At 44.3% G+C, this 25,492-nt stretch overlaps 1 protein-coding gene across 2 annotated transcripts in view; it reads left to right on the plus strand.

Annotated features, from left to right (window-relative positions):
* Window positions 1-25,492, plus strand: part of LOC122931912 (prolylcarboxypeptidase) — a 45,347-nt gene that overhangs the window by 13,678 nt on the left and 6,177 nt on the right. For both annotated transcript variants that reach the window (XR_006388251.1, XM_044285990.1), the window contains exons 2-7: window positions 10,818-10,959; window positions 14,674-14,775; window positions 14,858-15,036; window positions 18,280-18,437; window positions 21,570-21,742; window positions 23,019-23,183. Coding sequence is in view for 1 of the 2 variants with exons in the window: in XM_044285990.1 (XP_044141925.1) it covers window positions 10,837-10,959; window positions 14,674-14,775; window positions 14,858-15,036; window positions 18,280-18,437; window positions 21,570-21,742; window positions 23,019-23,183 (900 nt within the window). In the remaining variant the exon portion in view is untranslated. The remainder of the gene's footprint in view (window positions 1-10,817; window positions 10,960-14,673; window positions 14,776-14,857; window positions 15,037-18,279; window positions 18,438-21,569; window positions 21,743-23,018; window positions 23,184-25,492) is intronic.

The raw sequence follows: 25,492 nt of genomic DNA on the forward strand, positions 1-25,492 counted from the left end.
GGTGGGATGAATTATCTCGGCAAAGGAGAAGCGCTCACTAACACAGATTTAGACAGATTTGTGAACAATATTTGAGAGTAATGGGTCTTTTGTGTATGTAGAAAATGTTTCAGACCTTTGAGTTCAGCTCATGGAAAAGCGAATGTGTTGCGTTTTATATGTTTGGTCAGTGTAGTTCCAATTAGTGCAAATACGGTGATCCTTTCCCATTTAAATGTGGATATGAATACTTTTGGAATTAAAAATTTGGTATATTATTCACTGAATTTTATCTGTATAACTCCACCTGCTTTTTGCTCTTTTTCTAAATTCTTTGTCCAGCTCACGGAGATGGAAGCACATGCTCTGTTCCATCCTTTAACTGCCAAAAGCTGCAGCAGAAAAGACAGGCCATCTGAGAAAGGACAAACACCCTAACCTACCAGCTTAAAATAAATCTAGCTAGGCAATTGGAGCAATGAATTTGGAGATCTCTGGATCCATGTGAGGTGCAGGGCTGGTTCTAGTTTGCTAGAAAGAGATTGTCATGAACTATATGATATCTGATTTTCTTAACATTATTCATGGGATAACCATTTTAACCAGTCATATCTCTGTGTGGCTGCGTCTTGGATCCTCGGGGGCGGACCCCATCAATCAAACATTGACTTCCTATCCTAAGGACAAGCCATAAAATTTTAAATGGGTTGTGTGACATTTTGATATTAATAGCCTATCTTCGGGATAGGTCATCAATATCTGATCGTGGGGGGTCTGGCTTTCGAGCCCCCCTCTGATCAGCTGTTTGAAGAGGCCACTCCAGTGAGCGCTGTGACCTCTTCCTAAGCCTGGGGACATCACGTTCATTGGTCACAACGGCCTAGGCGCAGCTCAACACCTTTTAATGGGTTGCCTAATGAGGACAACCCTGTCAATATGCCCTTTTAGGGTTTAAAAAACTTCTTTTTTTTTCTTTTTCTTTTTTCATATTTGGGAACCCATTGTTGCAAATTTCACTTCCTGCTCTGGAGGACCCGGCTCGCCCGGGCATTACAATGGATTGCTCATTGACTCCAAAGAAATGTGTGTGTGTGTGTGTGTAATTTATTTGTATCCCCAGTTCCCCTTCTTTTTCCCAAGAAGTAGGGCCTCCAACATTAGAGTCTACCAGAAGACCACCGCATTCATTGAATCTTTTAAACTAAGACCTCCTGCTGAATGAGATGGAGTAGGGGGTAGAAAAACATGACTTTTTTCTTCCAAAAACCAGCACCACTCCTGTCCATATGTTGCATGGAGCATGTTTTTCTAATTCTGTACAACCTCTTTAATTGCACCTTCTGACATTTCTGAGCTGTTGGTCAGTTTTCTTGTTTTCCAGCTCGTATATTCTCGCTGATCCATAAACTGTGAAATTCTTGAACTCTGACAACACTGACTTGCATGAAAGGTTCCTCATGTTTAATTGTTCAGCCAGTATTGGCTAATTATTAAAGGGGTTGTTCACCTTTTTAAGTTTTTTCAGACCCTCTCAGCATGTCTGCACCCGTGGTGGTGAGCATACTTACCTGATCCCCGGCTGCTGTGTCCCAACTCCATCACTCCTCCTCAGGCGCCAAAAGTTCAGGGTCTACCCATCCTGGGACGCGGATGACCCAGTGATATGTCATACTGAACTTCTCCCCCCCCCCCCCCCCCCCAGAACTGCTGTCTGGTATAGCCTATTAGGCTAGTAAATTTGACTCTAGAATGAAAGTTTTGGGGAGTCAAAACCGTCTTGGTGATTGTGCTACCCGTTAAAAGTTGAGGCTGCATATACTTGTCACATGGTTTATGAAAGGTATTTGAAATATTCTTCATCTGTTCACATTGCAGCTGAGGGGAAAAAAATCTTGCCCCAAAATATGGAAAAATAAAAATCTTCAGAGCTTATTAGGGCATATCAACATTCCCTTTTATGAACCAGATTATTGAGCCAATGTAGGGTATCAATGTAGGGAAGCAGGTCTATAGCTTTTAGGCAGGTAGGGTAGATTCAGACATACCTATCATAAAGTATCAGAGTGCGGTCCCCTTCCCCCAATGGGGAGGATATGAATGCACATGTGAAACACGCATCAGCAGCAGATTCCTTCACCTTGGAATCTACCCAGACCTGATAGTTTTAAATGTTTGTCCCTAAGTGTACATTACACATTTGTGTAATCTAAGGATTTCAATAAAGAATTATTATTAGATTTAGTTTAAGTTATATTATCAGAGAGGTTGCAGATACACGCTTCAGGTCCAAGAGACCATTTAAATATTTTCTGTTTATCAAAAATTAGCGTGGTAACCTCCTGCGGGATTTTTTGTTTGTTAATAACATAATGTAGGGTATGTAACACCACCCCTGCTCTGGAGGACTCATTGTAATACCACATATCTCCTGCAGTGGCCGCTGATCACAGTGTGTTACAGCTGCAGGAGTGGAGGTGATCAAGTGATCCGCATTAAAAAAAAAAAGTTTTTGGAGAGACACTGTTTTATGTCCACAGAATCCCCTTTAAAGGTCTATTCTGGTTGTAGCAATTTAACCCCTAGCCACATAGGGGATAACTATTATTTCTGTGGTGGTCCTAATCACAAGAGTAGGGCCCAGAAATGAAGGTGGCAGCAGTTTGAGCATACGGTAGGACCCCACCGAGCTATTATCCTCTATCCTGTGGCTAGGGGACAACTTGCTACACCCAGAATACCCCTTTAAGATATTCATGTATTGTATAAGGATCTAACACTGATATCCATACCAATTTTTGCTGACTTCTCTAAGAATTTCGACTTCCCATGTGGTCAGCAGATGTAAGAGCATTAGCCTTACGGACATGGTTTTATCTTGATTGATAATATCCTCCATGTGAAATACGTGCACTAATGCCTACCGAACATTGGGATTTATTAATGTAGACCGTGTAAATTCATAGTTGTTTAGGCCGGATGATAAATTTGGTGCATGGATAGATATTTTTTATTTAATTTTTTTCCTAACTATTGACTGACTTACTTTGTGACAGAATTATGTGCAAAACTTTTGGTGCAAAATTACACATCTTGAGTCACTGCCCTCAGCGAACAAAGCTCAGTGGATTATCTTTTATTTATTTTTTTTGCTTACTCGCTTTATAAATGTCAAAAAAATGTTCCGTATCTATGTTATTGGAGCAAAGGCTACTGTCACACCAGCCGTCATAGATCAGCAAAAAACGCTTCCGTTCTGATAATACAACCGCCTGCATCCGCTATGAACATGTCCCCCCCATAGAACCCACCGTAGTAGTAATGCCCCCATAGTAGAATTTTGGGGGTAATTTACTATCGGATATACGCCAACAATCTGCGACTTTTCTCAGCTCACGCCAGTTCTAAAAAAAAAGGGTACGTGGTGTGAATAGGAAGGGGACGGTCCAGGAGGCCCATCTCATTGACCATTTTCTATGCCTGTTTTAGGCGCCTCTTCATAACGTCTGCGGATCCACCGCCAGAGCAGGGGTTATTAAGACCAGCGTCTAAAACCCTCTATGTCTCAAAATTGATAAAAGTTTGATTTAGAAAAAAACTATACTGTATTTGGTTTACATTGTAGTATAGCACAGTTACTCTCCCTCACATGTGACAGGAGTTGCCTAGGAATTCTTGATAATCATTTCATGATGGGGATTGTAGTTCTGTGCTTTTCCCTGTAGTAATGTGAATCCTGGAATGCTGACATTAGCAAAGCTCAATACTTCATATTCTTAAAAGGGTTAGTAACATAGTACATAAGGCCGAAAAAAGACATTTGTCCATCCAGTTCGGCCTGTCATCCTGCAAGCTGATCCAGAGGAAGGCAAAAAAAAACTGAGGTAGAAGCCAATTTTCCCCACTTTAGGAGAAAAAAAATTCCTTCCCGACTCCAATCAGGCATCAGAATAACTCCCTGGATCAGCGGCCCCTCTCTAGTAGCTATAGCCTGTAATATTATTACACTCCAGAAATACATCCAGGCCCCTCTTGAATTCCTTTATTGTACTCACCATCACCACCTCCTCAGGCAGAGAGCTCCATAGTCTCACTGCTCTTACCGTAAAGAATCCTCTTCTATGTTTGTGTACAAACCTTCTTTCCTCCAGACGCAGAGGATGTCCCCTCGTCACAGTCACAGTCCTGGGGATAAATAGATGATGGGAGAGATCTCTGTACTGACCCCTGATATATTTATACATAGTAATTAGATCTCCCCTCAGTCGTCTTTTTTCTAAAGTGAATAACCCTAATGTTGATGATCTCTTAGGGTTGTACCTGTAAACTCCCATGCCCCTCATACATAGAATACCGTATTTTTCGCTTTATCAGACACACCTAGGTTTTTAGGAGAAAAATAATATTTTGAACCAAAAGGTGTGCTTTTGGTGGATTTTGAACTAATGGTGATCTGTGGATGACACAGTTATGGAGGGAATCTGTGGGTGACACACTGTTATGGAGGGGATCTGTGGATGACACACTGTTATGGGGGATCTGTGGATGACACACTGTTATGGAGGAGATCTGTGGGTGACGCACTGTTATGGGGGATCTGTGGGTGACGCACTGTTATGGAGGGGATCTGTGGGTGACGCACTGTTATGGGGGATCTGTGGGTGACGCACTGTTATGGAGGGGATCTGTGGGTGACACACTGTTATGGGGGATCTGTGGATGACACACTGTTATGGGGGATCTGTGGATGACACACTGTTATGGAGGGGATCTGTGGGTGACGCACTGTTATGGAGGGGATCTGTGGGTGACGCACTGTTATGGAGGGGATCTGTGGGTGACGCACTGTTATGGGGGATCTGTGGGTGACGCACTGTTATGGAGGGGATCTGTGGGTGACGCACTGTTATGGAGGGGATCTGTGGGTGACGCACTGTTATGGAGGGGATCTGTGGGTGACGCACTGTTATGGAGGGGATCTGTGGGTGACGCACTGTTATGGAGGGGATCTGTGGGTGACGCACTGTTATGGGGGTTCTGTGGATGACGCATAACATCTGATAGTGACCCCATTACACCGGACCCCACTCACAGCAGTCTTTACATGTAAAGTCTGTTTATTCAATCCGTAACCAGTTGCTCTGGTTTGTTAAACTAGCATAATCTTCTGTAGTAGTACTCACTATCAAAGCGGCAGGCAGGCCGGCAGCAAAACACCACTCGCTCATTCGTGCTCCTCCCACATCATGAATGAGTGAGAGAGGTTTTGCTGCCGGCCTGCCTGCCGCTTTGATAGTGAGTACTACTACAGAAGATTATGCTAGTTTAACAAACCAGAGCAACTGGTTACGGATTGAATAAACAGACTTTACATGTAAAGACTGCTGTGAGTGGGACCCGGTGTAATAGAGTACAGTGACTGCTGTTGCACTCGCAGCGGGGCCCCGGTGCAGTTTCCGGCTCCTAGCCCCTCCTCCCACCCCGCTTACTGTAACTGATACATCGCCGGCCACTATGCTGCACAGCGCGGCCTGCGATGTATCAGTGTCAGCAATGTAAAAATTGCACCATTCGCTTTATAGGACGCACTGCCATTCCCCCCCCACCTTTTTTTGGGAAAAAAGTACATCTTATAAAGCGAAAAATACGGTACTTACGTGACGCAAGGGGAGCAGGTCGCCACCGCAGCCTGCTATTGGTCCCCCTCCTCCCCCCTGTCACCGGATGTAGTGATCTGCATGACAAGTAGATGCCTAGACTGCTATTGAGTGATGCGGGAGGACACAGTTGTCGGGGACCAGGTAAGTATTCTTTGTATGGGATAGTTGGGAGGGGGGGGGGGTTTACAAGTTTGGATAACTGCTTTAATGTTCAAGTGCTGCGATTCCTTACACTCACCACATGCTGAAATACTGTGCACCTCGTTCTTTAACATCACGTGTTGATGACTAGGAAGATGTCGCAAGGAGAAAAATCTGGAAGGAAAAAAATGCAACGTACAGGATAAGGAACTGAATCTTGGAGCTCAACCAAAAGCCATATCGGAACAGGATCTGCTTCTGATTTCGAATCCTTAATGTGGTCATCAAAACCGTTCAGTACAGACTGATATAATAATAATAAATATATATTTTTTAATATTTTGTAGAGCTGATGTGGGATCTGAGTAGAGCCCACCGGTGTGGGTCCTGTTGACCCTACACTCAAGTAGAGTGAATAGGGCCATCTTGCATTCCCCCGCTCAGTCTGTCCATGGCAGCAATGAGGAGGAAAAAACAAGATTGGCAACCAAGTTAGAGTAGAAACTACTCAGTCCTTATGGGGCTACAAGTAGGAGAACAGGGACTGTGCAGTGCAACATCTAACCGTATGCTGGCTTTGCACATTTATTGGCTGGACATGACTCCAAAGATGCCATTGTTAGTTTTGAGATCCTTTATTGTACCCTTGAGGTTCTTCAGGGTCTCTGGCTTGACCTATAGTATGATTACTGCATCTATGGGCCATATGAGAAGGTTTGATATCTCCCTAATATGTCCTTCATCGTCAAAGCTGCAGATGTCTACAGGAGTCTTCAACTTGGTTTTCTCAGGGGGCTCTTGGGGATTATCACATTCTGTTCTCCCGAAAGAAGAGAATGAGTTTGTTTGTGCTGAAACGCCCTCTAATTGCTTTCCAGGGGTGTCCCATCTGTGGACGTTTTCCTGATCTTTCCTCCATCTGTGGGCGTTCTCCTGATCTCTCCTCCATCTGTTGGACATTGAGGTGTCTTGTTTCCTGTGAGAAATCCTACAATGAGCATATAGGTCATAGCTGGTTAATTAAGAAGTCAGGCATGTTCTGGTGTCAATGTGTCAGAGAATGGTTTCCAGATTGGTGCTGCTCAAAGATCACAGGCTCTCACACTGTGGTCTGTTTGATCATCTAAAAAGTCTGTCTTGCTTTTTTCCAAACACTTCCTAACCCCTTCTCCTAAAATTGATGTTCCTTTAGGCCTCATGTAGGAAAACTTATTAGGACTTGTTTTAGGAAAACTACAACCTCCATAGAAGGGTATGGGGTCCTCCTGTACCTCTCATTGTCTCCGATCTAATATGGATCTTTATTTTGTTTATTATGTATTACATTTGTGCCATGCTCCATTGAAAGAAGTTTTCGCAGAGACAATCTTTCCTAGGAGTATTGCTTCTGAGGCACATTTCGTTCTTTAGGTTGTCACTGGTCTGTGTGCTTGTGATGGGGTCGGCAATGACACTCACAGATTTCGTGGTTAACAGCCCAAACGTCTTTTTTATTTTCATCCAAACTGCACTGGACATTCAAGTTCATTAGTCACTTTTATGCATCCACACGTACGTGACCTCAAATAAATCACCTTGCCTGTCGGGGCACTAACTAAACTCCTAGTTACTCCAAATACAACACAGGGGGGTCAGGCTTTGCACAGCCACCACTTGAATGAGGCTCTCGGCCATGTCTTTATCCCTACATTAGTGAGCCCAGCAGCTACACCTGGGTTCATCTTGGGCCAAGGCAAAATGTTTTACTGGAGTGTGGAGTGAATGGCAGGTCCCTCTAACAACCATTTCATAAAAATTCAGGCTGACAAAACACTTTAAAGAAATGTGCCTCAGCAAGCTACACTTGGCTGAGACAATCCAGCTTTCCTGGATTCTTTTTAACTCGCCCATCTGAGCATTTTGGATGAGATATACACCCGATCCAGTACATGGGGCCTCTACTACACTTCTATTGCCAACAATTTCTTACTGGAGCGTTTTTTTTTTTTTTATTCGATTCTGTACTCATCGGAGAGAGACTTATACAGTATGATGCCACCATTTTTTATGTATGGATGTATAAGGAAGTATTGCTTCTAGAGAGATCTCTGTAAGCACAGTACACATCGGCTGCACATATCTATGCACTACCATACAGAATCTGGTCCTGTGTGCATGAGCCCTAAGGGCGGCCCACCAGAGGACCATCTATGTTCCCAGGCTCTGATGCAGCAGTGGTTCCCAAAGGTCCAGGAGAAAAATCCCATTTGGAGCTTCCTTTGGATCCCATCACTTGCCAATAGGGTCTATTTCTTTGATTCAAAGCCTATTGCATATTATTGACAACATAATGGCAAACCTTTTGTAGGGCCAGCCTCTGTCTCCTTGAAGATGCAGCACGTCTGTGTGTTGCATGATCTATCCACGTTAGAAATAGATTGTGTAATATCTCATTTTACCAGTGGTGGCACTGCAGGAGAACTGAACTGCTTGCTATTAGGTAACCCCATAGATCGCAGCTGATCTCTGTGGGTCTCATCAGGAGAGTTCTGAAAAAATAAAATCTGATTTATTCAAAGTGGAGAATCTCTTTAAGTGCTTCAGACTGTGTATATTGATCAATGTACATATAGAATACTAGTAACTCAGGACTGTGGAAACGTGTGACCCAAAGGAGTAATAATGAGCGTTCTTATAGTAACTGATGAAGCTGGTCCTGAATACAATGTACGGGAGGGGGGGTCTTATTTCCTACCTCGCCTATGATGTGGGCGAGGCAAGGAAATCCTCTTCACTAGCTCTATCTGTCCTAGCGGAGGAAACTCATCAGACAGGATGGGAGATCATCATAACAGCCGCTTCTTGGATATTGTATGAAACCTAGGGATATCCTTTAAGAGGTTTCTCTTTTGAGGCAGTGTTTTGACATAGGTGGGGTTCCTAGCAGCAAGTAATGCCAGTAAGGGGAGGTTAAGGGTTCTCCTTCCTCACTTTCTACAGAGATGTGACTGAAAAATTTGCTAAAATGTTAAGGGAAGGTTCTAGTCTGACAGACATTTCCTAGGTGGACAACCCTCTTTCTGCTGTGATTGACGGCACAGCTGCTGTGAGAGGGAGGAGGTCGAGAACCAAACATAGATCCCCACATAGGCCAATGTGACTGACAATGGCAGATGTTCTAGAAAGTGAAGTCTGACACATGGTTCCTTCTGAGCCCCCTTTCTGTACCCCAATACAAAAAATATCTAAATTTGGATAACATTTCATTTTCATCCACGTATACAGCATTGGAGTTGAATGAAGGTTGAAAAAAGACTCTGGTCCTTCAAGCCCCAAGTTAGGGTGAAAAATTCCTTCCAAACTCTGCACCCGCAGTGGTTCAGCTGTGTCCTTGTGCTCAATACTCCATGTTCTGCCCACCAGAGTTTGAGAATCATTATAGATCACGTCTGCCTCCGTTTTGGTATTTCTGAAGTGATTAGTGTGGCTATAGCACCATCTAGCGGTGTTAAGTTGTATTACACTTTGTTTTTCCTATTACAAAGACTGCTGCATTGTGGGTGGTGCAAAGCATTGTAGGAGTGCAAAGCAACCTGGGAAAGAAGTCACCAGGACACATCAGCAGAGCTGCCCTTCTGCAGATCTTTCTCAAACTCGACCATCCTTGTAAAAGCATATCTGGTGAGAGATCTGCCTTTGTTTCAGGGATATTATGTTATGCAGAGCTGTTCAGTCAGTTGTAATTGTTACTCAGGGAGTTGTTACTACTGTTAGTAGACATGTAGTCCTATGTTAGGCAGCCATTTGTACCATGTACTTCAGTGTTATGCAAATGTTACAGTACATGCTATTCTATACGTTATACTTATATATGCTATTTGTATTCTTGTAGTATTACCACACACTTGTGCAATCTCACTCATGCGCAGAGAGTACAACCTGTTGACCAATAAACAAGTTAGACTACAAAGAACAGTCCTCTTATTTGGAAGACTGGAATGGTTTATGCTGAATGTCAGACTGCACACTGTGTGAAGGTGTATGAAGACAGAACACTCCACAAAAAATCTGACTAGTTATTTGTATGGAGGCAAAACTATGTTCTTGCCATCTGTACCTGTTTTGATACATCCCATTATTTAATTTGCCTTGGTGGCAGCTGCCTGGCATTGCAAAAGAGACTGTCACTGAGCACCACATAATGCCAGATGTCTACTGCCCCCCAGAGTTGCTCTCTGGTATGACCATGGCTGGGACAAGGTATTTTGGCATCCAAATTGCAGCGCCCCCCCCCCCCCCCCCCCGAAACAATTTAAAAGCAACATTATTACTAATAATACTAATAAATAGATTAAAACACATTTTAAAAGAAGCAGTGAAGTGCTAAACCAGTGACTCAAATGTTCGATTTTCTTTTGTTCTCCATTTCGTCCAGACCATCATGGGCAGACGCATTTGGTCAAGGGTGTGCAGCCCCATCTGCCACAGACACCAATATTACTGTTTGACACATTGTAGATGGGGGACTGTTACAGATTTTGCAAGTGCTAGTATAAAATGCCCCCCCCCAGCCTAGTGCCGGTATATAATGCCCCACCTCGCCCTAGTGCAGTATATAATGCTCCCCCTCACCCCTGTAGTGCCAGGTATACATGATGCTCCTCCGCCCCCTTCCTTGGTGCCCTGAGCAAGACTGTACTTAAGGGGAAAAAACAAAAACCACTTGCCTCACTCCCGCTGTCGGCGATGGATGCAGGTCACAGCCTGAACTCTGTCCTTTGTTGCCAAGTGTTGACATGATCACGCAAGACCCAGCGCAGGAGGTCGCGGTAAAGTCATCGCGACCTCTTGAACCACTCGTAGGTCTGAAGTCTAGGAGACTGAACAGCTGCAGATGCGGCCATATTAGCGCCCCTCCCCTTATGGGTATCCAGGTGGCGCCCTAGGCAAGTGCCTACCCCTCGTCCCGGCCCTGGGTATGACATCTGATCCTTTCCCGCCCAGTTATTTTGTATCCCTCCAGCTATTGGCTTGACCTCTATTTTATCTTTTTCTTTACAGATTGACCACTTTGGCTTCTATGAGGACTCCACTTTTAACCAGCGTTACCTTGTCTGCTATATACACTGGAGAAGACCTGGGGGCCCCATCCTCTTCTATACCTGGCAATGAAGGCGACATCACCTTGTTCAGCAATAATACAGTACGTATAGACCAGGGTTACTCAGTTATAGTGCCCGTCCACTTACCTTTCTCTGCTGACAGAAGAAGGTCTAGAAGGGTGAGGCCGCACGTCTGCAGATCTGCCAGTATTCTGTAGCAGCAAAATCTGCACCAAACGATACAAAATATTTTTGCAGACTAGTCCCACAACATTTTGTAAATCTCATGCACGTTGCTGCTGTAAAACGCTGTGGGTTCTTTGCATGTAATTACACTGCGGAGGATCCACAGTGTTTAGGCCTCGTGTGGCTGTACCCTTAAAGTACAATTTTCAGCCACTTCATGGCTGCAACGTGTGAACACGGCTTCTGACATGTGGGGTTATTACTCATAGGGAGCCACTTCCAAGAGGTGGCGGTGGCGAGATGGTTCTCTTTCTTGGGAGATACCTCTTTGCAGATTTGTTTCCCATGGAGCATTGCCAAGAAGTCTTCATACAATGGAGTACGTCTCCATATTGGACTGGTCTTTTTTAAGGAGACTCTGCACCATGCCTAAGCGGCATATAGGGTTGCTAACGTGAGACACTGGGAGGTACTATATCAGTAATCCAATGCTTTCCCCATGTTGTAGGTGGGTTCAAATTGACAGAAAACAGGGCACCACAAGTAGCAATAGTACAAACCGGATTCCAAAAAAGTTGGGACACTAAACAAATTGTGAATAAAAACTGAATGCAATGATGTGGAGATGGCAAATGTCAATATTTTATTTGTAATAGAACGTAGATGACAGATCAAACGTTTAATCCGAGTAAATGTATCATTTTAAAGGAAAAATACGTTGATTCAAAATTCTGTCTCTCAGAAGCCAAGATGGGTAGAGGATCACCAATTCCCACAATGTTGCGCAGAAAGATAGTGGAGCAATATCAGAAAGGTGTTACCCAGCGAAAAATTGCAAAGATTTTGCATCTATCATCATCAACTGTGCATAACATCATCCGAAGATTCAGAGATCTGGAACAATCTCTGTGCGTGAGGGTCAAGGCCGTAAAACCATACTGGATGCCCGTGATCTCTGGGCCCTTAAACGACACTGCACCACAAACAGGAATGCTACTGTATAGGAAATCACAGAATGGGCTCAGGAATACTTCCAGAAACCATTGTCAGTGAACACAATCCACCGTGCCATCCGCCGTTGCCAGCTGAAACTCTACAGTGCAAAGAAGAAGCCATTTCTAAGCAGGATCCACAAGCTCAGGCGTTTTCACTGGGCCAGGGATCATTTAAAATGGAGTCTGGCAAAATGGAAGACTGTTCTGTGGTCAGACGAGTCACGATTCGAAGTTCTTTTTGGAAATCTGGGACGCCATGTCATCCGGACCAAAGAGGACAAGGACAACCCAAGTTGTTATCAACGCTCAGTTCAGAAGCCTGGATCTCTGATGGTATGGGGTTGCATGAGTGCGTGTGGCATGGGCAGCTTGCATGTCTGGAAAGGCACCATCAATGCAGAAAAATATATTCAGGTTCTAGAACAACATCTGCTCCCATCCAGACGTCATCTCTTTCAGGGAAGACCCTGCATTTTTCAACAAGATAATGCCAGACCACATTCTGCATCAATCACAACATCATGGCTGCGTAGGAGAAGGATCTGGGTACTGAAATGGCCGGTCTGCAGTCCAGATCTTTCACCTATAGAGAACATTTGGCGCATCATAAAGAGGAAGGTGCAACAAAGAAGGCCCAAGACGATTGAACAGTTAGAGGCCTGTATTAGACAAGAATGGGAGAGCATTCCTATTTCTAAACTTGAGAAACTGGTCTCCTCGGTCCCCAGACGTCTGTTGAGTGTTGTAAGAAGAAGGGGAGATGCCACACAGTGGTGAAAATGGCCTTGTCCCAACTTTTTGGGGATTTGTTGACACCATGAAATTCTGATTCAACATATTTTTTCCCTTTTTAAAATGGTAAATTTTCTCAGTTTAAACTTTTGTTCCGTGATTTATATTTTATTCTGAATAAAATATTAGAAGTTGGCACCTCCACATCATTGCATTCAGTTTTTATTCACGATTTGTATAGTGTCCCAATTTTTTGGGAATCCAGTTTGTAGGTGGCGCTAGCAATACCATAGTGCAGCTCAAAAAATGCCTCCGCATGAGAACCAAATACCACAGTGCAGCACAAAATACTGACACCACACTATTCAACTGTATCGCCATCCTGAGGACAACTATGCAGTTGAATTCAGGAGGGCACCTGCAGATTCTGGCCAGGTGTATAAGAGAGAATCACAGTCGTTACACCTGGTGGTCTGTGAGGAGTGTTTGGGCGGTCCCCTTACGCATTGGCCCACCGGAAGTTTCCCTGAATGGTCTTTGGCAGTCCGCCATTGATTCCCTCCTCTCCTTCTCCCTCTATCCCTCCCTTATCATGTATTCGATTGGTGGCAGTGGTCAATGTCCCTCCTCTGCTCTAGCAGCACCTAAACCCTTTCACACGAGCGTGACTGATTAGGTCCGGATGCGTTCAGTGACACTCGCATCATTTTGCAAGCAAGTTCAGTCAGTTTTGTCTGCAATTGCCTTCAGTTGTTCAGTTTTTTTTTTCCATGCGAGTGCAATCTGTTTTGATGCGTTTTTCACGCGCATGATAAAAAAAACCTGAAGGTTTACAAACACATCTCCTAGCAACCCTCAGTGAAAACCGCATTGCATCCGCACTTTGCTTTCGGATGCAATACGTTTTTCACTGTACCCCTATTCACTTCTACGGGGCCAGGGACTGCGTGAAAAATGCAGAATATAGAACATGCTGCGTTTTTCACACAACACAGAACTCATGTATACAGACCCATTGGAATAAATGGATCAGGATTCAGTGCGGGTGCTATGCGTTCACTTCACGTGCGTAAAACTCGCTCATGTGAAAGGGGCCCAAGTGTGCTCCTGCTACAGCAGAGGCAGGACATTCCTCCTTCACTGTTCTCATCCCAGGTGGTAGGCTGAAACCCGAAGTAGCAAAGCCATATGGCTTCATGTTTATCCTATATTGACCTCCAGGCCAGCAGGCGTCCACGGTCTGGATTTGGACTTCGGTTTGCCAGTTGAGTATCCCTGTTATAGACTAACCCATAGAGAAATAGACAAGTGGAGGAAATCTGGATCAGCAAAACCGGAGCTCCGACCTTTTATGAAGTATTCTGGACCTATTGACATTTTTGGTACCCATTCCTGTTTGAGACCACCACCATTTATAGATATTTTTCCAGATGATGAACATTATTTATTTTAGATAAACCTTAGATTGAGTTAAAAAAAATAAATAAAAAAATGGCATACTCTACCAGTGGCGGACTGGCCATAGACCCTACAGTGAAATTTCTGGGTGGGCTGATACCCAGGGGCTGTCCAAGCCCCCCCTCATGGCCATAGCCGGGGGTCATAAACAATAACTAGGTGACGCTAGGGAGGCTCGTCACCGCCTGCTATTGGCTGCCACCCCCCCGACCCTGGATGTTTTCATCCGCACGACGGGGAGATGTGGCATTGGCTGTGCGGTCGTCAGAAGTGACACGGGTGCCGGGGAGTGAGGCAAGTACATTGTATGTGAGGGACCCGGGTATAAAGGGGGGGGGGGGGCGCATTTCATGGGTCGGATAACTCCTTTAACCTTTTCACTATTCTACACAGTCCAGTAACCATGCAGTGCAGTGTAATTACATTGCCGTCTCTCTCTTTCAGGGCTTTATGTGGGATGTAGCTGAGGAGCTCGGAGCCATGATAGTGTTTGCGGAGCACCGTTATTATGGCGAGTCTATGCCGTATGGTAACCTGTCCTACAGCGTAAGTACTTCTATGATACGGTGACTCTTTATAACGGAGGTCGGACCCGTTGAGGAAACTTCACTTTACCTTCTGTTTCTAGGATCCCAAGTACTTGAATTATCTGACCTCGGAGCAGGCTCTGGCAGACTTTGCAGTTCTAATCCGGTCCATCAAAGAAACTGATGGTGCCCAGGATAGTGCAGTGATCGCCATCGGGGGCTCGTATGGAGGGATGCTGGCGGCCTGGCTCAGAATGAAGTATCCTCATGTTGTAGTGGGGTAGGTGCTCTCTGCTGTGTTTGTAACAAAGGTTCCTGATGTTGACTTATGGGATACTATGCCCACTATTGTACTGGGCCTTGATTCAGAAAGCCTATCCAGCCCTGTGTGGACATTATGGGAGGAGGGGTAGGCTCCCACTGTAGACCCCACCCTATGACCCAGGTGGACTCAAGCTGTCCATTTGCCAGGCTGCACTCTCTGCAGGGCAAATACTGGCTGGCCACTGCTTCCTGCGGCAATGCTCTTTAAGGCTGACCTTCCACAAGGCAGCCATGATACTGTGGCAGCAACCACGTCCACTTGCGATGACCAATGACTGCACAAATTTTCTTGTTAAGGGGTTTTCCTAGACTTTTATGCTGATGACCTATTCTGGATAGGTCATCAGTATCTGATCGGGGTCCCACACATGGGACCTCCACAGATAAGCTGTCTGAGAAGGCATCGGCTCTCGTAGTAGCTCTGCGGCCTTCTCTCTGCTCCCCAAACACAGTGCTTGTATAATGGCTGGACTTGGTATAGCAGCTCAGCCCTGTTCATTTCAATGGGGTCGAGCTGCACCTAAGCCATGCGACTGACGAACGTGATGTCGCTGGTCAAGGAAAAGATGCAATAAGTACTGCCCCACAGGAGCGCCAGCAGCCTTCTCAAACAGCTGATCAGCTGGGCCCCCAGTGTCAGACCCCCACCAAGTCGCAGGTAGATGGGGTTTTGGCCACCTTGTGGAAACACACCCTAAGGCAGGCATCCTCAAACTGCGGCCCTCCAGCTGTTGCAAAACTACAACTCCCAGCATGCCTAGACAGCCTACAGGTATCAGCCTACAGCAGGGCATTGTGGGAGTTGTAGTTTTAAAACAGCTGGAGGGCCGCAGTTTGAGGATGCCTGCCCTAAGGGCTCGTTCACACGAATATTTTTTGCTTTTCGTATACGGGCTGTATTTTGATTCCGTATATGGAACCATTCATTTCAATGGGTCCACAAAAGAGGCGGACAGCACTCTGTGTGCTGTCCGCATCCGTTGCTCCGTTCCATGGCCCTGCAAAAAATTAGGCATGTCCTATTCTTGTCCGTTTTGCAGACAAGTATAAGCATTTCTATAATGGGCCTCCTGTTCCGTTCCACAAATTGTGGAAGGCACACGGGCGGCATCCGGTTTATTAATATATATAAATATATATTTTTATTTATTTTTTATTCACTACCTGACCGTGTGGTCGTATACTAAAGAAGTCTTCCAATTTTATAACAAGAACATAAGGATTGGATAAAGAGACGCTCTGCAACGTTCTATACCTTGGTTTCAAACACTGGCAGCAAGCAGAGATATAAAAAAAATTTGGAAAGGTATTGAAGCAGAGGTCAAATGTTTGCTCCAATTGTATCCAGTCCAAACAATCCTCTGTGGGAATAGAGGTGTGAGCTCCAGAACGATACAATGTATCAGCGCAGGTAAAATGTAACAAACTATCAGAACACAGAATATATTTAGCTCACACAGGATTGTCTACATACAATTGCAGCAAACCCTCAGCTGTGTGAAGTATTAGATCAGTAGAGTATTTCATCCTCTGGTTCACGTTCGCTGACAGCAGGCAGAGATCTTGAAAATGATGCAAAAACTGATACATAAAGTATAATTAACTGGAAGTGGCAGAACTTAATTGATTGAGGACTTATGTTTGATGTATTCAGCGGAAGTTGCTGGCCTCATTTTGGCTTGGATACCATGCCAAAATTCCACCAGCGGCCATGTGGTTTCTACCTCCCATTTTTTTTCAATGGGAGGCAGTGCCACAGTCCACAGGCCGATGGATACCAGAGGTTTTTCAGTTTTTGTGTTTTCATTTTTTCCTTGAGCCATAACTATTATATTTTTTTTTCCATTCACATAGCTGTAAGGGCTTTTTTTTTTTTTTTTTTTTGGGGCGACAAGTTGTAATTTCTAATGCCACTATTTAATATGGCATACAGTGTAGTGGGAAGCGGGGAAATAAATCCAAATTGGAGGGGGGATTGGGAAAAATTCCTCCACCGTTTTTACAGGTTTTGTTCCCACAGCGTTCCCTTTGCAGCAAAACTGACCCATGCCCTTCGTTATGAGTCAGTACAATTGCAACAATACCCCATCAATTTATGTCTAAATAGTGTAAAAATAAATATAAACTTTGAAAAAAAAAAATGAAAATATATATATATATATATATATAATTTTTTTTTTTTTTTATACCACCATATTCTGACCCCATAACTTTTTTATATAGTTATATCTACTGAGCTGTGTGGGGGCTCATTTTTGGTGGGACAATCTGTAGTTTGTATTGATTTGATTTTGGAGTGTGTGTGACTTTTTTTCATCACATTGTATTACTTTTTTGGGGGGTAAAAGAACCCTTTTTTCCCATTACGCCATTCGGCGAATTAGAAAAATATTTTAAGATTTTAATAGTACGGGCGTTTTTCGGATGTAGTGATACCTATGATGCTTATATTTTTTGTTGTTTTGTTGTATTTATGTATTTACTTTTTTTGTGATATGGAAAGGGGGTGATTTTAAACTTTTTTTTTTTTTTTTAAATCACTTTTTTTTTAAATGATTTTGAAGCTCGTATTTGAGCCGAACAAAATCCTTTTTATTTTATTTTTTTTATGCTGAATAATCATAGGTCTTTTAGACGCATTATTTGTACAGACTTGCTAATTTCTAATGTTGGCCTGCCACCTGCTGGCCAAAAGAATTGCAGCTTTAATACACTGGGTCTCTTCAGAGAGATCCAGCGTATTGAATTCAAATACCGGCATCCTCATTGGCCGCAGAGGATGCACCGCCTCCGGGTTTTTCACCCTTTAGATGCTGTGATCTCTCTTGATCACTGCATCTAAAGGCTTTAATGACCGTGATCGGCATTATTGCTAGTCGCTATCATTAGTCGAGGGTCTCTACTGTTTGACCCGCCTGTCATGATGCCCGCTGCACGCGCGAGTAGGCGCCATGTTTGACCATTGCTCCAGCGCCGTAGCGAGCGGGTTAAAGCCATGACCGTGCCAAGATAGGACATTTTCCTTCTTTGCGTACTGTGCGGATAGCCTCCACTAGAAGCCTCGCCGGCTGTGCTCTAGCACCTAAGGTCCATTTACTGAAGCTAAGCCGTAAGCGGGTCTGTGGCATACCAAGTGATCAACTGTGGCGTTTTCTGCCACAACTTGCCCAAGATATGTTATTTTTTTTTCCCATTTCAGGGCTCTTGCTGCTTCTGCCCCCATTTGGCAGTTCGAAGATTTGGTTCCCTGTAATCTGTATTATCAAATTGTGACCAACGACTTCAAAAAAAGCGGGGCGGGATGCGCCGAAAGTATCACCAAGTCCTGGTCAGCCATAAATCGCATGTTTGAAACTGGTAAGTGCTTATGATAACATTGGAGCAGGAATTGTTGTAAATCACTTTCTGAATTCATAGCACAATGTCACCACGGCAAAGCAAGAGGATACGTGTAGCCTAATAAAATGGCTGTACTAATGCCAGGCGGATGTCCATCTTTTCTGGCGCTCCTTGTCTCCAAGTTTTTACCTCCTGGCCATTTGCTGAATATTGGCTCTGAAGTACGTCTTCCTGTATAAAAAAGCCTAGTCGGCTCCCCCTGACGTGTCTGTTTTTAGTAAATTCCTGTCTTTTCCATGACTTAATAACTATGTATCCTCTTTTCTTGTACGGTCTCTGTTATTCCTCCTAGAAATGGATGTCTCCATTTCTCTTAAGGTGTGTCCCTAAACCATCTTGATGGGACAGTAGCAGACTATATATAGAAAAATGCCCCATTGATAAGTGGAATGGTAACACCCTGGTGTATTTTTTATTTTTTTTTATATCTTTTTTCCCCAAACTTTTCCAGGAGGACGGCCCAACAGAGTTTCAATTAAAATTTATAGGAATGTGTTTATTTAAAGTCCTCTTCAAGCACTTGAGGACTGCATGCAGACAAACCCAGCGCGATACCTTGTAGGGCTAGCTCAGCTCAGCTTTCTTTTTTTTTTTTTCTTATAAAGATAATCAATAAGACACGGGAAAGGTGGGCAGGACCCTCAACAAAGTGTGAAAAACAGAATTAATATAAATCAGTGACAATGTACATTACTGATCCTGAGTTACAGCCTGTATTATACTCCAGAGCTGCACTCACTATTCTGCTGGTGCAGTCACTGTGTACATACATTACATTACTTATCCTGTACTGATCCTGAGTTACATCCTGTATTTTACTCCAGAGCTGTACTCGCTATTCTGCTGGTGCAGTCACTGTGTACATACATTACATTACTTATCTTGTATTCATGCCAGCACAACCTTGAATCCAGCTCTGGAGTATAATACAGAGTATAACTACATGATTTTCCTAGTCTATGACGTAAAGTCATGGTTTTATTAAAGATACAGAGGCGAGTATTGCTATCTCTTCCTTTACTGTCCACCAATAGCAGCAAAGAAATTTACATAAAGAACAATGTAACCATGGCAACCACGTCCCACCCCAGACAGCCCCTATAACATGCCGCTCCTCCTCTGGATCTTCCTCTTTCTTTGGAAACCTGACACCACCGCCGGTAAACAAACTGGAACTTAGAACCTGGAAGCGAACATCTTAGCTCCATCCGAACATCACAACCGAAGCCAACCTGGCTAACACTTCTGAAGAAAAAACAGAAGGATGTAGATTCCTGTATTCAGCAGAACATCAGCCTGAAAAAGAAAATGGACAATATGGCCAGTGTAAATACCAGGTAGAAATCATACAACCTCTGTAAGACGTTAATCTGCAATAACCCCATTAAACAATCCATGCAAACAAAATCATAATAAATAGCCGACCAACATAACATAAAAACCCTCCGAATAGTTAAAAGGGATGGGAGAAGAATCCAGGGCAGGCAATACTCTCCTCCGTGTCTTTAATAAAACCATGACTTTACGTCATAGACTAGGAAAATCATGTAGTTTTACATCAAGACACAGAGGCTCCTATTGCAAGTTCAAAGCTGGTCAATTATGGAAGAAAAAGGATGAGGATGAAAATAATACTCCCTGAACGTCGTGACCCTAGACCAGTCAGCTAAACGTAAGATGTCCTCCAAACGCGCACCTGAAATCGCTAAAGTGGTGGCAGCGGCACCTCTCGCCGAATGCGCCGTGAAGATGGAAGTGTCCACTCCAGCAAGAGACATAACCCACTTCGTCCAACGAGCCAAAGTCGGGCTGGAGACCGGTCCAAAGGGATGGCGAATGAAAGAAAAAGTTGCGGGATCGAGGGAGAGCAATGGGCCCTCGTCCAGGATTCATATTCCCGCAAACAGGCCACCGGACAAAGAGCCGGTGAAGACGGGAAACTGGGATATGATACTTCCCTGATGTTAGTCTTGGTGCGTCTGGAAATATTGAAGGAGACTCCTTCTGGAGTAAAGAATCTGGCGTCGTGATCGAGGGCCCGAACGTCAGACACCCTTTTACAAGAAACGAGACAAAATAGCACTAGCAACTTAGCCGATAACTGTCTCAACGAGAGATCCGGATTGCTGGGCCAGGAAGCAGGGAAGCAGGCGACCAATCCGGTGCGTAGCGCTGAGGGGAGTGAAGATGGCCGCCGAAATCCCGCGAGAAGCGTCGAGGATCGAAAACCAAAATGTCCGCCGGAATCTCGCGAGATCTCGTGACCGCCAGCGAAGCCAAGGAATGGAGCGGGGACGGCACTGAGCGCACATAGAAAGGGGCAGAAGGCCCAAGAAGGTAACAGATAAGAGGATCGCTAGAGGGAACAAGAAAACAAACAGTGGGGTAAAGCGGCGGCCGCTGCATTGAGATGGGTGGGCAAGAGAAGGTAGTGGATGCCATGAGGGGGGGACGGGGGGAAGGCCCCCCCCCCCTAACCAGGCGAAAAAAGGGGGAACCTAGAAAGGGAAAAAAAAAAACGCCTAAATCCAATAGTGGAATACAAACAAGATTTATATATAAACCGACAACCTAGATGCAGATATGCACATAAATTATATAAAACATTAGTGTGGATCTTATCTATATAACAGAATAGTGCAGCACTTATCTGGTGGCAGCAGCAAAGAAAGAGGAAGACCCAGAGGAGGAGTTGCCTGTTATAGGGGCTGTCTGGGGAGGGACAGTGGTAACCATGGTTACATTGTTCCTTATGTAAATTTTCTTTGCTGCTATTGGTGGAACAGTAAAGGAAGAGATAGCAATAGGAGCCTCCGTGTCTTGATGTAAAACTTGAGATCCATACAAAATAATGTTTTTCGTTTTTTATCTGTATTTTGTTATAGAAGAGTGTAGGTAATTTTATTACATCCTCCAGTGTTTTTTAAATATGCCTACACTGGCCAGATGAAATAAGTGTAACCCAATGGAAACAGGGTTTACATGAGGAGCTTTCCCAATGTGCAAGCTAAAGGTCCATCACAAATGTTTTAAGCATAGCCTCCGTCCAACCGGATTGCACACTGTAACCACCTTCCTTCTGTGTATCAGATGACGGCATTCGATGGTTGTCCGGCGCGTTTCACTTGTGCTCTCCTCTGAAGTGTCAGAATGATGCTGCGGACTTTAAAAACTGGTTAAGTGAGACCTGGGTGAACCTGGCTATGGTGGACTATCCCTATCCGGCCAACTTCTTGGAGCCTCTGCCAGCCTGGCCTATCAAGGTACCACAGACCGGTCTTACTTTTATCGAAAGGAAACATGAGGACTGACTCTGGACCACCAGAGAGGGGCGGTAAACATACAAAGACTGTACTGCCTGTATATCAACCCTTTCACTGCAGGAAATGTTCAGTAATAAAGGTCATGGCAGGTCCTGAGAAGGGGCTGTGCTACCCTGTTTGAATGGAGTGACGATCACGCATGCGCTCTGCTGTCCATTTAGATGTATGGGGCTAAATGAGACTCTTATAACCAGCAATCCCATAGAGTTGAATGGAGCAGCAGATACTCGTATGTTTACCGCTCTATTCAAGCGGTTAAACTCCTGCCATTCAGACACTTATCTCCTATCTTGAGGGCTAAGTTGCTTAAAAAAGGACCTTTCACCACTCCTGACATGTCTTGTTTTAATATCTTTATGCATTCCCCGTGTAATAACAATTCTGGAGCATCTATTCTTCTGGCTCTATGTTGTGCCATTCCTTTATTATTTCTACTAGAAGTTATGGATGAATTGCTAGCAGTCTGCAGTAAGGGTACCGAGGGGTGGTAACCAGTTGGGGGCGTGTACCTGCACAGACTCACTCTATCCAATCAGTGCTGCCATTTTCAGACTGTGCAGGTACACACCCCCAACTGGTTACCACCCCTCTGTACCCTTACTGCAGACTGCTAGGCATTCATTCATAACTTCTAGTAGAAATAATTATGGATTGACACAACATACAGACATAAGAATAGAGGCTCCAGAATTGTTTATTACATGGGGAATGTATGTAGCTATTAAAACGGGCATGCCAGGAGTGGTGACAGGTGCTCTTTAATGGGACAACCCCTTTTAAAGGGGTCTCTGGTCTGGTCATTTTAACATTGGTGGCCCATCCTCCCAGACCTCCACCCAAAATCCACCATCTTCACTTTGGCACAGTGGCCTCTCCTTCTGGGTGGCTTTGACTGGTACTGCAGCCCTTTAAAAAACTGAGGTCCCCTTATTTGGCATCAGGCCTTTCCCACCATTCAAACTTAAAACTGATTTGGTCTGTTATGCTTAGTGCAGGGCTCAACTCAATCACCGAAAGACGATCCCTACGTGATGCTCTGCCCCCTCAGGCCCTTCCCCTGGGCATAGCACTCACTCCGGGGTGTTCCTTCAAAGTATTGCTCTGGTTTGGAGCCCACAGGCTGGTGATTAAATTGTATTTTTAATGTCTCCATGAAATGCCTGAAGTCAACTGACCTGAGATGTAATCCTTTATATTAATTTTTTTTTTTATGTAGGAGGTTTGCAAGTATTTGAGAAATCCAAACCTGGATGACAAAGAGCTGCTGCAGAACATCTTCCAGGCAATTAATGTATATTATAACTACACTGGAAACACCCCGTGTCTCAACACCTCTCAGACGGCTGTCGGGAGCCTGGACGACCTTGGCTGGAGTTATCAGGTAGTTTCTAGGTGTACACAACTTACTCGCCTAATGGGGTTATGTGGTTTAGAAGACCCATTTGGAGGGCCCAATTCTGGGTCTTCATCGATTGGCCAAAACGAAGGGTGGAGACATAGGACATTTGAGGAGGACCCAGCATCTCCGTGCATTATGTTGACCTTGAGTTCGCTGGACCCAGCGTAGTTCTTAATTTCCCCTTTGGGGGGCATTATAGGAGAATTACACCCTCCCGCCAGGTTCCTCTACAGATTACAGCTAATTGTTGGTGGCCCTTGCAGCCAGATACCTGGCAGGTGCTCTAACAAGAAGCTGGATCATCTAAAGCCTCATTCACACGTCAGTGTTTCACGGCCGTGTGCTGTACGTGTTCTCCACGGATTCTCATTGGAAAAAGTGCCTGAAAAAAACACCATGCCTTTTGATAAAATGCTAAAAATGCACAAACGTAGCACAATAATCACTTTGTCTGTATTGAATGTAGTAATTTACTACAGACCTCTGCCGCATGAAAAACAGAACAAACCGCTGCAGAAAAATGTGAAGAACTGTGTCAAACCAGTGCTAGGCTGAAAACACTGAGTATTTTGTGTGCTTTTGGGCTGATGCACATGAACGTATTTTCTTTACATGTCCGTTCCTTTTTTTTTTTTGCGGACTGTATACGGAACCATTCTTTTCAATGGGTCCGCAAACAAAAAACGGAAGGTACTCTGTGTGCATTCTGTTTCCGTATGTACGTTCCGCAAAAGACTAGAACATGTCCTATTATCCGAATTACGGACAAGGATAAGGCTGTTCTATTAGGGGCCAGCTGTTCCGTTCCGCAAAATACGGAATGCACACGGGCGTCATCCGTATTTTTTGCAGATCCGTTTTTTTGTGGACCAAAATACGTAAGGTTGTGTGGATCAGATGTTTTTTTGTTGATGGTTTTGCAAATGACAGAAGATGATTTTATGCTACATATTCTCTTTAATGAAGGGTTAATTGGGCCAATTTTTCCTCCCATGGGTGGTTCCATCCATAATACATTGCTGCAGCCCCATACTTTATCTCCAGCGTCTTTCTGCAGGACGATGGGTTTAGAGTCAGACCTACGGTACAGGACATCAATGACACAGGAACCCTCATGTCTGGAGGAACATGCCAGAGAATTCCAGGAAGAGAGATCTCCACGCTGATTGACTCCAAATAGAGGGTCTTGTAAGGGTCTAGTACACACCAGGCTCATACATCCTGGGGACGTCTTTATGGTATCAGGGCCGAAGAAACTGGATTCATAGCAGACAAGTATAGACATCTGATCCAAAACACAACTGAATGCAGAATAACAGACTAGTGGACAAGTAGTAGATGCTGCAGCATTACAATGTTTTATAGTAAGGTTTTATGCATGCAGATAGTGATGACAGCTACAGGTCCTTCTAAAAAAAAATTAGCATATTGTGATAAAGTTCATTATTTTCTGTAATGTACTGATAAACATTAGACTTTCATATATTTTAGATTCATTACACACCAACTGAAGTAGTTCAAGCCTTTTATTGTTTTAATATTGATGATTTTGGCATACAGCTCATGAAAACCCAAATTCCCTATCTCAAAAAATTTGCATATTTCATCCGACCAATAAAAGAAAAGTGTTTTTAATACAAAAAAAGTCAACCTTCAAATAATGATGTTCAGTTCTGCACTCAATACTTGGTCGGGAATCCTTTTGCAGAAATGACTGCTTCAATGCGGCGTGGCATGGAGGCAATCAGCCTGTGGCACTGCTGAGGTGTTATGGAGGCCCAGGATGCTTCGATAGCGGCCTTAAGCTCATCCAGAGTGTTGGGTCTTGCGTCTCTCAACTTTCTCTTCCCAATATCCCACAGATTCTCTATGGGGTTCAGGTCAGGAGAGTTGGCAGGCCAATTGAGCACAGTAATACCATGGTCAGTAAACCATTTACCAGTGGTTTTGGCACTGTGAGCAGGTGCCAGGTCGTGCTGAAAAATGAAATCTTCATCTCCATAAAGCTTTTCAGCAGATGGAAGCATGAAGTGCTCCAAAATCTCCTGATAGCTAGCTGCATTGACCCTGCCCTTGATAAAACACAGTGGACCAACACCAGCAGCTGACATGGCACCCCAGACCATCACTGACTGTGGGTACTTGACACTGGACTTCAGGCATTTTGGCATTTCCCTCTCCCCAGTCTTCCTCCAGACTCTGGCACCTTGATTTCCGAATGACATGCAACAGTCCAGTACTGCTTCTCTGTAGCCCAGGTCAGGCGCTTCTGCCGCTGTTTCTGGTTCAAA

This window comes from Bufo gargarizans, chromosome 3 (genome assembly GCF_014858855.1).
Source record: "Bufo gargarizans isolate SCDJY-AF-19 chromosome 3, ASM1485885v1, whole genome shotgun sequence".
In the NCBI taxonomy this organism is placed as follows: domain Eukaryota; kingdom Metazoa; phylum Chordata; class Amphibia; order Anura; family Bufonidae; genus Bufo; species Bufo gargarizans.